This window comes from Pyrus communis, chromosome 1 (genome assembly GCF_041283825.1).
Source record: "Pyrus communis isolate YQ-2024b chromosome 1, ASM4128382v1, whole genome shotgun sequence".
NCBI classification, from domain to species: Eukaryota; Viridiplantae; Streptophyta; class Magnoliopsida; order Rosales; family Rosaceae; genus Pyrus; species Pyrus communis.
In genome coordinates, this window is record NC_142565.1 from 16,810,224 (window position 1) to 16,825,196 (window position 14,973).

Below are 14,973 nucleotides of genomic sequence, written 5' to 3' on the forward strand. Positions count from 1 at the left end.
CAAACAAGTTGAAAACGGTATTCTTGTATTTCAGACAAAATATGCAAGTGCGCTGGTTAAGAAGTTTGGTTTGGATTCAGCAAAACCAGTCTCCAATCCCATGGCAACAACCACAAAACTTCACAAGGATCCAAATGGAAAAAGTGTTGATCAAACCTTCTATAGGAGTATGATTGGAAGTTTGTTGTATCTTACTGCTAGTAGGCCTGATATCTCTTATAGTGTTGGTGCATGTGCACAATATCAAGCTGATCCAAAAGAATCGCATTTGGAAGCTGTCAAAAGAATCATCACGTATGTATGTGGCATAGTTGATTTTGGTTTACATTATTCTTTTGAAACTTTGAAATTGCTGGATTTTCAGACGCCATTTGGGCTGGAAATGCTGATGATCGGAAAAGTACTTCTGGAGGATGTTTCTATGTTGGAAACAATCTTGTCGCTTGGCATAGTAAGAAACAAAATTGCGTTTCCTTATCCACTGCCAAAGCTGAATACATCGCTGCTGGTAGCTGTTGTACCCAACTGCTTTGGATGAAGCAAATGATTCGTGATTATGGCATTAATCAAGGCACCTTCTCTATTTTCTATGACAACACTAGTGCTATAAACATTTCCAAGAATCCAGTTCAAAATTCTCGTACCAAACATATTGACATTCGTCACCATTTTATTCGTGTTCTGGTTGAAGAGAGGGTTTTAATATTGGAGTTTATTGCCACTAAACATCAACTTGCAGACTTGTTTACTAAGCCTCTCGACACTCATCGTTTCAAAACTCTTCGAAAGGCATTAGGAATAAGTCATGATCTCTAAACTTCATCTTTTCATTTCTTTTTCTTTTTCTTCCTTAGTTATTAATTTTTCTTAAACTTAAACGCAAAAGAAGTCCAATTCTTGTTAGTCTACAAAACTTTTGTCCACTGCATTCTCTGCTTCGTGCTACACATAATATGTTTTTGCCTTGGTGGTTAATACTATATGTATGTTTTCTGATTAAACTTGACTTCTTACCTGCACCTCTGCACCCTGTGAGCTTTTGAGCCTCCAATTAGTGTAGGCATTTTTCATACACTTTTAATCGTTTCTGTGTGCTCTATCTTATGTGATTTTTAATTCTCTAGAACTTGCTTTACGATCTCTCGAGGTTTTGTATCGCTCTTTACTTTTCTTCTGAGATGAAAATAAGAATTACGATTTTTTTTTTCTTATACCCCAGTGCTTTATTATTTTTCCGCATTATTGAACCTCTCCTTCAGTTTATATTCCCTACTTCACTTCTTATACCCTGGTTCTCCCCACAATCCAAGCCAGTTGAATAAATTTTTTAGGCAAGAGTCCAAGACTGTTTCCCATTGCAGAGCAAAACTTGTGCTGACAGAATCTTTCCAAGTCAAGAAAAGCTATCTCAAAAAAAAAAAAAAAAAAAAAAAGGGAAAAAGAAAAATCAAGATTCGTGTGTATAACACACATGGCAATTGTTTATCTTTGAAGCCACTCAAAGGTATACTTGTACTTGAAGACCACAAATATATTAAATGTGCAAAGCACTCTCTATTGCTCTAGTGGTTCTCTCTGTCTCCACCTCTCTTCCGTTTTATTTCGACAGGATTCTATAGCTTCTTGGACTTATCTCCTCCCTATTTATTTTTCTTAATCTCATACCTACACCCTGCTATCACCCTTCGTAAAAACCTATTTCATCTCTTGAGGGTAATTTGTTGATGTGTGGAGATGAGATTGCTCTGCAAGCCTATGGTAGGGTATTCACATAATGATCTTTTTAAGTGAAATTTGAGAATATTCCTTGTGAGTTTAGGGGTTGCTCTTGAGTTGGCTTGTTTAATCATATTGCATCTCTATAGTCCTGACTATTTTGGCTTTCTTTCGTTTGTATTATGTTTCTGTGGACATTAAATAAAATTTAAAAAATAAAAATAAAAATAAAAATAAAAAAATCATTGTTTTCCTTATCTTTGCTCTATCCTTTCCCATTCTAGATAATGTTATGTGTTTTTTTATTTTTTTTCATTGATTATCTTTTTAGTTTTTTTATTGCTTTGAAATTGGACTCAATACTTGTTTTTTCCCTATTTATTGATGTGTTTTCAATTGCTCATTGCACGTTGTCTCCAACATCTGTTCATCATGGTTTCCTCACGCAAGTCTGCCCGTTCTCATACTCTGAACGACAAACCTCCCATTATTACTCCTTCCGACTCTTCTCCTCGTACACGCTCTGTGACTCGTAAATTATTTCCTTCTCCACCTGCTTCCTCCATTGTTTCTGCTGTTGATGTTCCCCACGAGGTTGTCCAACATCTTCTTGATCTGCGCAAGCAATTCTCTTTGTTGGAACATTTCATTAAGAATTCTACCAATAATATCAGCTATCGAATTTCTAAATTAGAGCAATGTATCCACCGCATCCCCGAACACATGCTTGTTCCTCTTATCCCTCTTTCATCCTGAAGTGGATCTCGAAGAAGATCCAGAGGAAGATCTCTACAGGGTTACTGATGAAGACTCATTGCCCAAGCATGATTGATACTATAACTTCTTTGGCTTTCCCTGTGACAAAAAAGGGGAGAGACTATAGTTAGGGGGAGAGACTATAGTTAGGAGGAGAGATTTTAGCTAGGAGAGTATTTTAGTTTTGTGAGAGTTTCTTTTAGTTTTTTTTTTTATTTTGGACAATAAAAGATGTTTGAATGATTATTTTTATTTCTTAATAAAAAAGTCTATTTTTATTGCAACATCTATCTTTTGTACGTCAAGGAGATTTTGTTTGATGTGTGCAGATTACAGACTTCAGTGCATAAGTTTTTAATATTTTTTTCTAAAATGTTGTGATTGAGGGTTTTGTCTAGGAAATGCCAAAGGGGAAGATTGTTAGTGCAAAATTGGCAATTCTTGACAAAATGCCTGAGTCTGTAATAGCTTAGACTTGTTACATATTTTCAATCGTATTTGTTTAAGTCTAAAGATGTCTCTCACAATTTCGATGCAAAGATGTTACGTAAACAAGATACTTATTCAGGTACGTTTGCACACATGCATTCAACTACATTCATTTGTTATCTCATGTTATTGTAGTTAGAATAGGACTCTGGACCATTGTGTGTTTTATCTCTTTTAAATGACTTATCCTTTCTATATTAATTATTAAAACACACTTTCAAAGAAACAATCTGATTGAATTGAGACTAATCTAATTGCATTAAGACTAATCTGATTGCATTGGAACTTATCGGTTTGCATTGGGACTTATCGGTTTACATTGGGACTTATCTGTTTGGATGTTGGTAGGAGTCATCTGATTACATGGATTGCATTCTTATCGGTTTGAGTCGGTTAGTGCATTAAGCTTTTATAAGAGTTGTCAAACTCTTGGAAAAAGGTAAACCGCATATGCATGTTTCTTTGGTTCTAGTATTGGCAGCAAACTTGCGCTCTTAACTTATGAAAAAAATAACTTTTTAGTTGCTGCGATCTTGTGGTTTCAATAGCAATTGTGTTTAAAGCGAAAATATTATTTTCATGCTAGTTTCATTTGTTTTATTGAATGTCAATTATGAAAATGTGCCGTGTGATTTTCGTACTTGATTGTTTTCCAAACAAACACTTCATCATACAAACATTCTGCATGATCGAGTTAGTGTCTTGCAAAGTTCGAGGAAAAGGTGATTGACGATCGCGTTAGTATTGTGCCACTTCAACTCGAAGACTGATGAAAGATCGAGTAGCAAAGCAAGAAGACAAAGCTGCCAACTGTATGGTTGTCTAGTTGATGAGTTCTTGTAAGTCTTTATGTATTCTTTCTTTCTTAGTGCTTCCTGGCTTGGTAGCCCGAGGATTTTCCCAGTGGTGGGTTTTGCCTCGTTAAATCCTACATCATGTGCGTACTCTTTATATTTATTTTGACTATTTGTGTAGGGATTAGTTTACATAACTGATTAACTTAAACCTTAAATTGCTTTAGTTTTAAGTTGAAATTTAGTTATATTTCTAGGTTAAATTAGTACCCATCCTAGGACTTTCAGTACTCACTAAGGCAATTTATACCATCTATTGGTATTGAGTACATAATTTATGCTTTACCCTTCCGAGGCTTACTTTAAGCAAGTTGAATACTTCAGGGATTTTCTACACTTCATGACACATTCTCCTTTTAGAACTTATATAGAGCAATATGCTCCCATGTATACTTGAGGGATTTACTTATGGAGATATGATGCGGGCGACACACAACCCTTCGTATATAATTCCCCATTTATATGAACTCATTTACAGGAGTATAATTTTAGGTTTCAATTAGTAACCTTGTGTGTCATATTATGTGAGTGTATTTCACTATATTACAAATACTCATATGTAACCTCCTTGGTTCAACATCTTTTGGCTATTTGTATTATATACATATATATGGGTCCATTTTTCCCACGTTCTTACAAAATTGTAATGGAATTGCCTTTCTCCATTTTGGCCAATAATTTTTCCTTTTGTCGACGAAAAAAAAAAAAAGGGGACTCAATATCAACACAGCTCATTGATGAATTTAGTAGCTACTTGTAAAAACCAAAATTACCATTGGTTATTGTCAATCTGCTATCCTATATTCTCATGTGCATGCGCATGCATAAAAGCTTTTCATTTCTTTGGATATCTATTACCTCTTTAAGGGCATTACACTATATCTTCCAAGACAGTCATAATTTAGAGAATGCGAATCATAACCTCATCTTGAGCATTATAGAGCTTAGATTTTAATATCCATTTCCGAGAGTTGAGTCATTAGAACCTGTATGCCTATCATGCTTGATGCATGAGACATCAACATTCCCATGTCTGCGAATTGTCCTTTCTGGGATGTGTATCCATGCGGCGACTGTCATGCTTCCAGCATGCAACAATTATGCTTCGGGAATGCAATAGTTTAGTAGTACCATATTCTTCTTCTTTTGAAGGACTGAATCTTTTGAGTCTGAAGGTCTGCCACGCTTCAAGTGTGCAACAAATAAATCATTTGCTGCCACAATATTTGTTCCAACAAGGACATCAACTCTTGTAGGCACACTTGCAGCTAATATATATGATCTTATCACTTTCGGTACATCACTAAATGCATTTGGCATTTGATTAGCATAGTGTTGCATCATTTAATTATCCTCACTTCATTTTCACATTGATTGCTTCATGAATCAAAATAAGACAAAATGGGTACATCCCACGACAATTCTAGTCATTTTTCTATGATGGTTTTTTATTCTCGTCGTTCTTTTAGAACGGTCTTTTCTCCACCCAATGGTGGGAAAATTGTCTTATCAAAATGACAATCCGCAAACCACACATTAAATATATCCCCAGTTAAGGGTTTCAAATATTGAATGATAGATGGTGAATCAAATCAACATAAATTCCCAGTTTGCATTGATGCCTCATTTTCGTATGTTGTGGCAATGCAATAGGCACTTAAATAACACAACCAAACACTCGTAAATGTGTAATGATTGGCTGGTGCCCAAACACGAGTTGTACTGAAAAGTATTGATGGTTGGCAACAGGTCTCAACCGAACTTAATAATGCATCATGTAAAATGGCATGTCCCCATGTAGAAACTAGCAATTTCATTTTCATGAGCAAAGCATCTGTAATCAATTTCATACACTTAGTAAATGCTTCTACTAAACCATTTTGAGTATGAATATGAGGAACATGGTGTTCAACATCAATGCCCAATGACATGCAATAATCATCAAAACTTTGAGATGTAAACTCTCTAGCAAATATACATGGATTATATCATCATTTACATGAATAAAGGTATTTCTAGTCATTCTTTAAAAATCTATGGACTGAGACTCTTATGACCTTAATTACAATTAAGTTGTGGTATTGCGTCACTTCAAACTTATGGTACTCATCAAGGAACTTCATGTCCGATCTTGAGGATCAAGGGACTTCATGACCGATCCCTTTGCATGATGGAACTTTGGGTCTAATCATTTTATATGATGAGGATCAAGAAGCTGCAGGTTTGATCTTATCAAGGAACTTCGGGTCCTGTATATAGTCATCATAATATAAATAAGTACAATAAATAAATCAAATCATTAAGCGGTAATTTCAGCCATAGTAAATAAATTGCTTTTAAGTAAATAAAGCTTGTGACAAGGGCTTTAATTCAACACCATTCACATAAATAAATCAAAATTTAAAGCAAGAGGTTGTAATTCCAGCCACAGTAAATAAAAGCAATAGGTAGTAATTCCAAACATGGTAAATAAAAGCAATAATAGAAAAGGGTGATGATTAAGTCTCCATCATTTTTGTTTTGTTTTCTTTTTCTTTGTATGCCACTTCCTTTGGTTTCATCCTTTTTATTTTATTTTATTTTATTTTATTTTTACAACTCTTAAGTCCTTTTAGTTAACCAAGAAGTGATAGTAATAATAAGTCTCAATTTGTGTTCCTCCTCAGGTAAGTTTTGAAAGAATCGAAACGATTCCCGTAAGTTTTGGAGTCAAGAGTAGTGCCTGTAACTTATGAGAAGATCAAACCGTTAGATTTAGCTCAAATTTTAGTATGATATCGATAAGAGGATACCGAACAACTTTCGTGAAGAAACAATTTTGATCTGAGCTAGCGAAAATGGAGTTTTGGATACTCATAAGATGGTTGTCTAGGTTTTTGCGGAATTGGAAACTTGTTGGTGTTTCAAACATCTACAATGATCGCACTATTAAAATTTTCTAAACATTCGATATGTTGTAGATACAGGGCTAATGAACAAATTTATGAAAAAGTATTTCAATCCGAGGTCGGCAAGTTGGAGTTCAGAGGCTATTTATATGGCTGTCAGATTTTCTACGAATTTTGAGTCTGTACCCTTTTGCTTCTGCAAAGGATGATATACAGTCATATAACAAGATATATAGTTGCTTCAAGAAAATCAGTAGTACAAAGATTTGAAGATGAAATGAAAAGATTTTCTTATCTATGAGATTCCAGCTGATAGAGGTGAGAGGAAGGTGGTGCTTCACCGGATTTGTGGCGTTGTGCTTTCCGCTAACACGAGAGCTTATCGTGTTGATAACGTGTTGTAAAATCGGCAGTATGTGCAGTGGAATAAATGAAACAAGACATAATATTTACGAGGTTCCTCTACAGTCAGTGTGATTAGAGTACAAAGATAACTCTCTCTATTCTCTCATCTCTTCTTCCTCTCTTTTCTCTCTTGTTGATGTGTTATCTTCGTACACTTTGATCTTTCTTATATAGGCAAATGAATAGGTAAGATGACAAATCAAAACCTACCACACTCATGCTTTGGTGTCTTCATCATGTGCTTCTTTGTTTGAGTGTTAGACCAAGTTTAGAGGGGTGAGTTGTTGTGTGATGAGTGGTAGTGGGATGAATTGTAGTAGGATGAGTGGTCATCCACGTTAAATGGCTATGAATTACAACATGCTAAGGGTTGTGCTGCCATCTCGGAAGTTGTCAAGCGCTTTTGGTTGTGAAAGAAATATGATGAATGTTACCAATTTTTCTTTCATAGTACGTACCGCTAAGTGGTTTGATAGTCAATGGTTGAATCTTGTTTATAGAAATCTAATGAATGTTTTCACCAGTTCAATCCTGTATAAACGGGTTATATGTACCATTATAGCCCAACTTGAATGTTAGATTGTTGTTTAAAAAGTCCTCAAGAACTTGCCTATCACGAACAAGAAAATTTTCAGAAAAACCAAAATAATAGAAGTCTCACACTTTTGTGCAAAGTACGTTACAAATGACCTTAGATAGTGCATCATATTGCAGAAAAACAAAGAGGAAAATGAAACATCGTATGTACACTTGTACAATTTTTTTAATAGTAAATCTATAAACAAATATAAGGTAACAGAAAATTGTCATTAGTACTTTGGTCCAGTAATAATTATAAGTTTGAGATAACAAATTATACTAGGTAGTATTATTCACACATGTTTTTTTTACCTTTTACACACCTATGTTGATTTTTGTTCATTGATATTCTGCAATCCATTCAATGTGTGAGAAATAAAAATAAGTATATAAATAGCGTCATCTGTTATGCTATTTTGAATAACAAGTTTGATTCTTGATTAAAGTCAATTTGATTTATAGTCTTATTCTTATTATATATATTAAAAAAAAGAGGGAATTGTTATTAGCGCTCCTAAAATTTCATTTGGCACTCAAAACTTTCTATATTTAGGAAGAAAAATACACTTATGAGGAGTGTAGAATGAAATTTTTGGACTGCTAATAACAGTTTCCAAAAAAAAAATAAAAAAAAAAAAAAAAAAAAACTGGTAAAGCATAGTGGCATTGTGGTAAAATACCAGCAAGTACGTCTTCAGGTGAGCATCCAACGGTCCAGATATAAGGGAAAGGAACTCGTTGTCTCTCCCATTCTCTTTAGTGCTCACTCTGATAAAGGCCTCAGAGCAATCAAATACAAACCCTAAATTGAAATCCGAACAGGAAGAAGACGAAGACTGAGCTCCGATCATGGCCTTCTCTTCCCGCCTCTTATCCAAATCCAGACAGGTTAGTCACTCGATCCTCATTTCTCAAATTTCTTTCTTTAGTTGTTTGGCTTTTGAGAAAATGTTTGAGAAAATTAGGGCATTTCAGGTTAGGAATTTCATTTTTTAATTTTCTTAAATTTATTGTTTATCAGATCAGATGGCGTACTTTGTGATATGCTATAACACGATTGAGCATTTTTATTAATATTAATTTTTCAAGATCCGATAGATGATGAATATGTGGAAAGTTTCGGGGGCTTTTAACTCTGGATGAATGAAAGCCAGGGACTCATGGATTTTTTTATTAATTTTCTTTGTAATGTTTCAGCTGTGTGGCAATGGATTCATTCTTCAACAGGAGCGCGTTATTCCTGTCCGTTGCTTCGCTAAGGAAGCAAGTCGCCCCGTGCTAAAGGGTGATGGTGAGTCGAAATGCTTGGCCCTAAAATAACAACATTGAGAACAATGGGTTGTGCTACGTTTTTCACAAATTTTATGGGTTTTAATATCAGTGCTATACAATGCTAAGTTCCAAACTTTATCTCTGGCATTTTAGTGCCTTTTAGATGGGATGTGTTTATGGGTGACTGGTTATCCATTGTTGATTTTATTTATGTCTTTCCTTCGTCATTATTGATGACACCTTACTAAAAATTTCTTGCGTTTGAGGGGTAAAGAGATGCTGAAGAACATCTTCTTAGATGTTAAAAAGAAATTTGAGACAGCCCTTGGAATACTCCGCAAAGAGAAGATTACCATTGACCCAGAGGATCCAGCTGCTGTTTCTCAGTACGCCAAGGTCATGAAAACCATAAGAGAGAAGTCAGTTTCGTTAACCCCTCACTAGTATATTTCATGGAGTAATATGATTGCTTTGTTGTTTTATGCAGATGTGCCAATTTGTTATCACATGTAGTATAAATTCGCATTTCGTGACAAACATATAAACACAAGGGATGGCAGTGTTATGTTTCAAGAATGTACATTATATTAGTAATATTTTTGTGTAGTTTGTACATAATATACTGCTACAGTTTACCGAGGAAAGGAGTAGTAGGTAATGCAAATAAGGAAATTGACAGGGAGGGATGGGAAGGGAGTAAAGGGTATTGACAATCAATATTTGTGATCAACAGTGAGGGAACCTGAACCATAGCATATATAATAGATATGAACCCCTTCATAAGAGTAATCTCTTTCATTGAGAGGGATTCATTGTTCAAGGCACTCTTCAATAAGGTTTAGTAATCCAAACTATCTAGTTTACAGATCTCCATCTTAGAATCATCTGTACAAAAAGTTATTGAAATCCAAATTCATTTGACCAATTGATTATCATCATGAACATTTAGTTATATTTGGAGAAATATTGTGTTCGTATATTATTTGTGCTATGGTTTGTTGAATTTCGGATTTCGGTGATTTTTTTGTAAGCATGATATTGAATGAAGTCCTAAAAACTGAACAGTTTGGATCATCCGATTGCATTGAAGGTTTCCTTTGCCTTTACATGGATGAACTTGCACTAATTTGTTTCTGATGAAGCTTTTGTCATTGGTGGGAGTAAATCATCAACCATTATGTGAGATTGACACTTGACTAGTTCCAGGCTAGCTACCATTATTAAATAACATAACTCTGTAATTCGTAAGTGCATAATTTAATTTTAACTTTGAAAATTTTATAACGTTACTGTAGATCTCCTTTTATATTGTTAGCCCTTGTATTTCCATTAACTTCTACTGGTATTAAAGGACTAAGAAATGTGGATGCAATTACTATCACATTACAGGAGGGAGCTTATGTGTTGTTTTGTGTTTTCTTCTTTTAGATGCCACCTTTCATTGTTTTAACTTTTTTGAAGTGGTCAGTAATGCATTGTGTGTCTTGCAGGGCAGATTTGTTTTCAGAATCCCAGCGCATCAAACACACCATTCAAAGCCGAACACAAGATATCCCAGATGCTAGAACATATCTGTTGACATTGAAAGAAATTAGGATCAAGTACGTGCTACTCTGTCCATCAAATTGTTGGATGTCCATTGTTATAATGGGATTAATATGGTTTTTAATCTATGTGCTTATACTCCATGTTGTTTCTGTTATTACTCATAAGGTCTTATTTAAAAAAATAATTTCTACCAAGATTAGTGTGATTATCAATTTAGTGATCTCAGAGCAGAAATAATTATCTTAGTCTTTTGACCATTAGAAGGGAGGTAGTGTCTTTAACAATGAAGAAGGGTGGTTTATGTGTAGTGAAGTTTTTGTTAAGATACAAATCATTAAATGGTTGTGCAGCCTTGTGGTGTAAGAAGCATGAATGGGATTCAAGAGAAGGATAATACTTAGGCACTCACTTTCTGATTTGGCGTCACTTTCTGATTTGGCGCAATCAAAAGATGCCATGGGTTCCTTGTTTTTTCCAAGTCCAAGAAACATTAATTAACATGTCTATTATTTACTAAAACAATAAAATATGTGTTCAAAATTTCATGCGAAAAAGTGAGTACCCAAGTATTATCCTCAAGAAATCAAGTATTCGTGAGGAAGGTCAGTTAGATCTAATTTTTCTTGGAGCTGGGACTATGATTCTTATGAACAACTTAAATGGTTAGGAGGAACGGTTGATGGCTGATTTCTTGCCTTATTTTGAGAATTTTAAAATTTTTGTGGCAATAGAGCTGTTTCTAGAAGGTTGCTACTGGATCAAATGTGGAATTATTCTGTTGTACCTTTTGAAGCTTGTGTGACAATGCTGGTGATAATGCCTTCTATTGTTAGTCCTCCATTTGGAAAGCAAAGGTACCTGTGAAGGTACAGATTTTGGCCTGGTTGACGAAAAACATCGGTTATCATCTTCTTGGTGTGTTATGTGTGGAGGTGAAAGTTGTCTTTTCACAATGTAGCTGGTTGATCCTAGCAAGATGTTAGGCATGGTTAAGGGAGTGGCAGAAGTTGTTTGGGGTAGGGAAGACAGCTGAAGTGTTGAAGGTATGCGGCATACTGGCAGTTCTTTTAAATAGTTTGGTAGGAAAGAAGCAAGAGGATTTTGAAGATTGTGGAGGGGCTTATATGAGGAAATTGAGGAGTATTATATTTTGGACTTAGCTTTGGGCTTCAATATCTTCAGCATCATCTGATTGCCTGCACTGTAATGCTAAAATCTGGTTCTATGTGGTGGTATTGTTTTGGTAGGATTATGTGTAATAAGATAGTTTCATTATTTAGGTAGGATCAGCTTTCCTTGTTTGAGAGTACCCATTAAGTTTTGTAATATTAAAAAAAAAAAAAAACAAAAATCATATATGGATATTTCTAATGTTAAATTGTCATTTAGGGTTTTTCTGTTTACATGTACGTCTGCCTTGCGAACATCCATACTTCAAACGCTTTTTTAAATATTCAATTATATTTACCAATTAATTTAATTCCTTCCTTTTACAGGAGAGGTCTTACTGATGAACTTGGTGCAGAGGCTCTGATGATGGATGCATTGGAGAAAGTCGAAAAGGAACTGAAGAAACCTCTTTTGAGGAACGATAAAAAAGGGATGGCTGTTCTCATGGCAGAATTTGAGAAAATAAACCAAAAGTATGTGACAGTTTGATTTTTATTTTTATGTTGAATACAGAGCAAGTTGTTATCTCGATTAACTTTTATTTATACCTTTACTGTGCTTACATGGTCCAAGTTTTTGGGTTATACCTTTTTATGTAGTTAATTGTGAACTCTCATACGATAAGTAGTTTCTGGTAAAACACTGATTTTTTTTTTCCTTTTAAATTAAAATTGTATTGCCTCGTCTGATCCCATTGTTGACATGCTGGATTTTCAAACGCTGTACAATATCAATCTGATTTTGGTTGTACTATTTCCTTCTTTTCACTCCACGACCAACCACTGAAACTAATTTTCATTCTTTTTTTTTTCAAAAAAAAAAAAAAATTGTATTTAGGAGGGTGAAGTTAATCTTAATTGTAATGGTCACAATTGTAACCTGGGGGATAGTAAACCCTTCGTGTCTCAGGCTTTTAGTATGCTTCCATAGCTGATGTGAGATAGAAAATTCCGATCTAGTCTAACCTTGTCTTTTTAGGCTTGGAATTCGTAAGGAGGACCTACCAAAGTACGAAGAACAGCTAGAACTCAAGAAAGCAAAAGCACAGCTGGAGGAACTTAAGAAGGATGCTCTTGAGGCAATGGAAACTCAGAAGAAACGGTAATTTATCCATGTCTTTGCCTACTACCTCCTCTTTTGTCATGTATGTTTCTTTGTAGCTCTGAACCATTGAGGGTCGTCATTATGGATTCAAATATGCACCATGCTATTTAATCTGCTTCCTTTATTGAGCATAGTTGGTGATTGGTAAAATTTTGTTCAGAGTCGGTGATTTGTAGCATTTGCTTGCGGTGTCTTAACAGTATATGCGAGTCCTTGTTATCGTTCGATTGGCATTTGTGCAAATTACGCATTGTAACTTCCCTTTACAGGACTGATATGTACTTTTTGTTTTTAATATGTTGTCAGGGAGGAATTCAAGGATGAGGCAATGGCTGATGTGAAGTCGTTAGACATCCGAAACTTCATCTAAGGATCTGGGATTGCATTGAAAGTAAGCGTTTTGAGATGAACCAAATATTTTGGTCGAATCTGGAAACTGATGAATTTTCCCTCCTGTTTTAATAAGGCCCCGATTGGTTTGGACTTCGGAGTGCAATTATTCCCAAATCTATCAGATGATTCAAGATTTATGCGCTTTTTTGTAATTTTTCTGATTTATTACATGCGTTGCTGCCTTTCATTACTGTTTACATCTTCCGAACTGCTTTCAATATGACCAATTTATAACTATATATAAAGCTTTTATCACAAATGGTCTCCAATTGACCTACATCATTAAAATGGTCTTTAAAATTGGAACTTGATTAAAATAGTTGCTTAAAATAGGTGTTGTCAAAATTAAGTTCTATGTTGATGTGGTACATACTTAGGCTCCATAAGCTTTTTCTTAATCACAAATGGCCCTAAGATTGATCTATACTATCAAGATGGTTTGAAAATCGATCAATGTAGTTTTGGAAAATAGATCTTGCAAATTAATGTGATCATTTCATTACAATTCTATCGAAGATTCTATTATGTGTTGATGTAACACATAAATGAGTCCAACAAGTCTAATTGAATTAAAAATAAATTAGAAATAGGTTTACTAATTAATTTAAAAAATTGTCAAAACCCAGAAATTCAGTCCCGCAGTCACCTCTGATCCCAACCCACACTCTTCTACCTCCATCTATGGTAAGTCCTAGCCAACTCTTCTTGGAAAAAAAATTGGGTAAAGTACAAAAATCTACCTCAACTATTGGTGTCACGACACTTACATACCTTATCTTTTAAAATTGACAATGTCATACCTCATCTTTAGAATTTGGTCCAATGTTATACCTTCCATTACTTGGTCGTTTAGTTTTCAGTTAAATGCTGACGTGGCTTGATTCGGGACCCACTTTCTATTAAAAAAATCATTAAAATATTATTAAAAACTAAAAAAAAATATTTAATATTATTTAAATATTAAAATACTAATAAAAAGTATAAAAATAAAAAATAAATAAAAAAAAAACCTCAGTTCGTCCCTCCTCTTCCCCCCTCCTCTCTCTTCTCCCCATCTTCATCTTCTTCCCCCACCTGCAAACCCCCCCCCCCCCCAACCCCAAACAAAAAAAAAAAAAAAAAAAAAAAAATTCCAATTCTTCTTCCTCCTTTTATCTTCTTCTTCTTCCTCCTTTTATCTTCTTCTTCTTCTTCTTCCTCCGCAGGGGGGTTGTTGATGGGTTTTCAATTCTTTTTTTTCTCCTTTTCTTCCTCTTCTTCTTCTTCCTCCTTCTCCTTCTCCTTCTTCCATAGGGGGGGTTGATGGGTTTTCAAATATATATATTTTTTTTCTTCCCCCTCCTTTTTTTCCTCTTCTTCCTCCTTCTCCTTCTCCTTCTTCTTCCGCAGGAGGGGTTGATGGGTTTTCAAATTTTTTATTTTTTATTTTTGGTTGAAGATTAAGAAGGGAAGAAGATGAAGATGGGGGGAGAGAGAGAGAGAGAGAGAGAGAGAGAGAGAGAAGGGGGGGGGGGGGTGGGGAATGGACGAACAAAGGGGTTTTTTTAATTTTTCTTTATTATTTAAAAAAAAATATTAAATAATTATTTTTAGTTTTTAATAATATTTTATTAATTTTTAATAGAAAAATGGGTCCCGAATAAAGCCACATTAACATTTAACTGAAAAGTAAACGGCCAAGTAACGAAAGGTATAACATTGGACCAAGTTCTAAAGATGAGGTATGACATTGTCAATTTTAAAAGATAAGGTATGAAAGTGTCGTGACACCAATAGTTGAGGTAGTTTTTTGTACTTTA

General features: G+C 34.7%; 1 protein-coding gene across 1 annotated transcript; it reads left to right on the top strand.

The window, feature by feature from the left end:
* Positions 1-8,387: 8,387 nt before the first annotated feature.
* Positions 8,388-13,361, top strand: LOC137720150 (putative ATP synthase 24 kDa subunit, mitochondrial). The gene is made up of 7 exons (XM_068459161.2): positions 8,388-8,575; positions 8,885-8,978; positions 9,234-9,378; positions 10,450-10,560; positions 12,004-12,150; positions 12,656-12,778; positions 13,088-13,361. The coding sequence occupies exons 1-7, from the start codon at positions 8,537-8,539 to the stop codon at positions 13,149-13,151; spliced, it is 723 nt and encodes a 240-aa protein (XP_068315262.2). The 5' UTR covers positions 8,388-8,536; the 3' UTR covers positions 13,152-13,361.
* The last annotated feature ends 1,612 nt before the right edge of the window (positions 13,362-14,973 follow it).

What these genes read in the sequence shown, in the direction of transcription:
- LOC137720150 (XM_068459161.2), top strand. Translation starts at nt 8,537, where the DNA reads ATGGCCTTCTCTTCCCGCCTCTTATCCAAATCCAGACAG. An exon ending in TTTGAGAAAATAAACCAAAA is followed by an intron (nt 12,151 to 12,655) that starts GTATGTGACAGT and finishes TTGTCTTTTTAG; the next exon opens with GCTTGGAATTCGTAAGGAGG. An exon ending in ATGGAAACTCAGAAGAAACG is followed by an intron (nt 12,779 to 13,087) that starts GTAATTTATCCA and finishes ATATGTTGTCAG; the next exon opens with GGAGGAATTCAAGGATGAGG.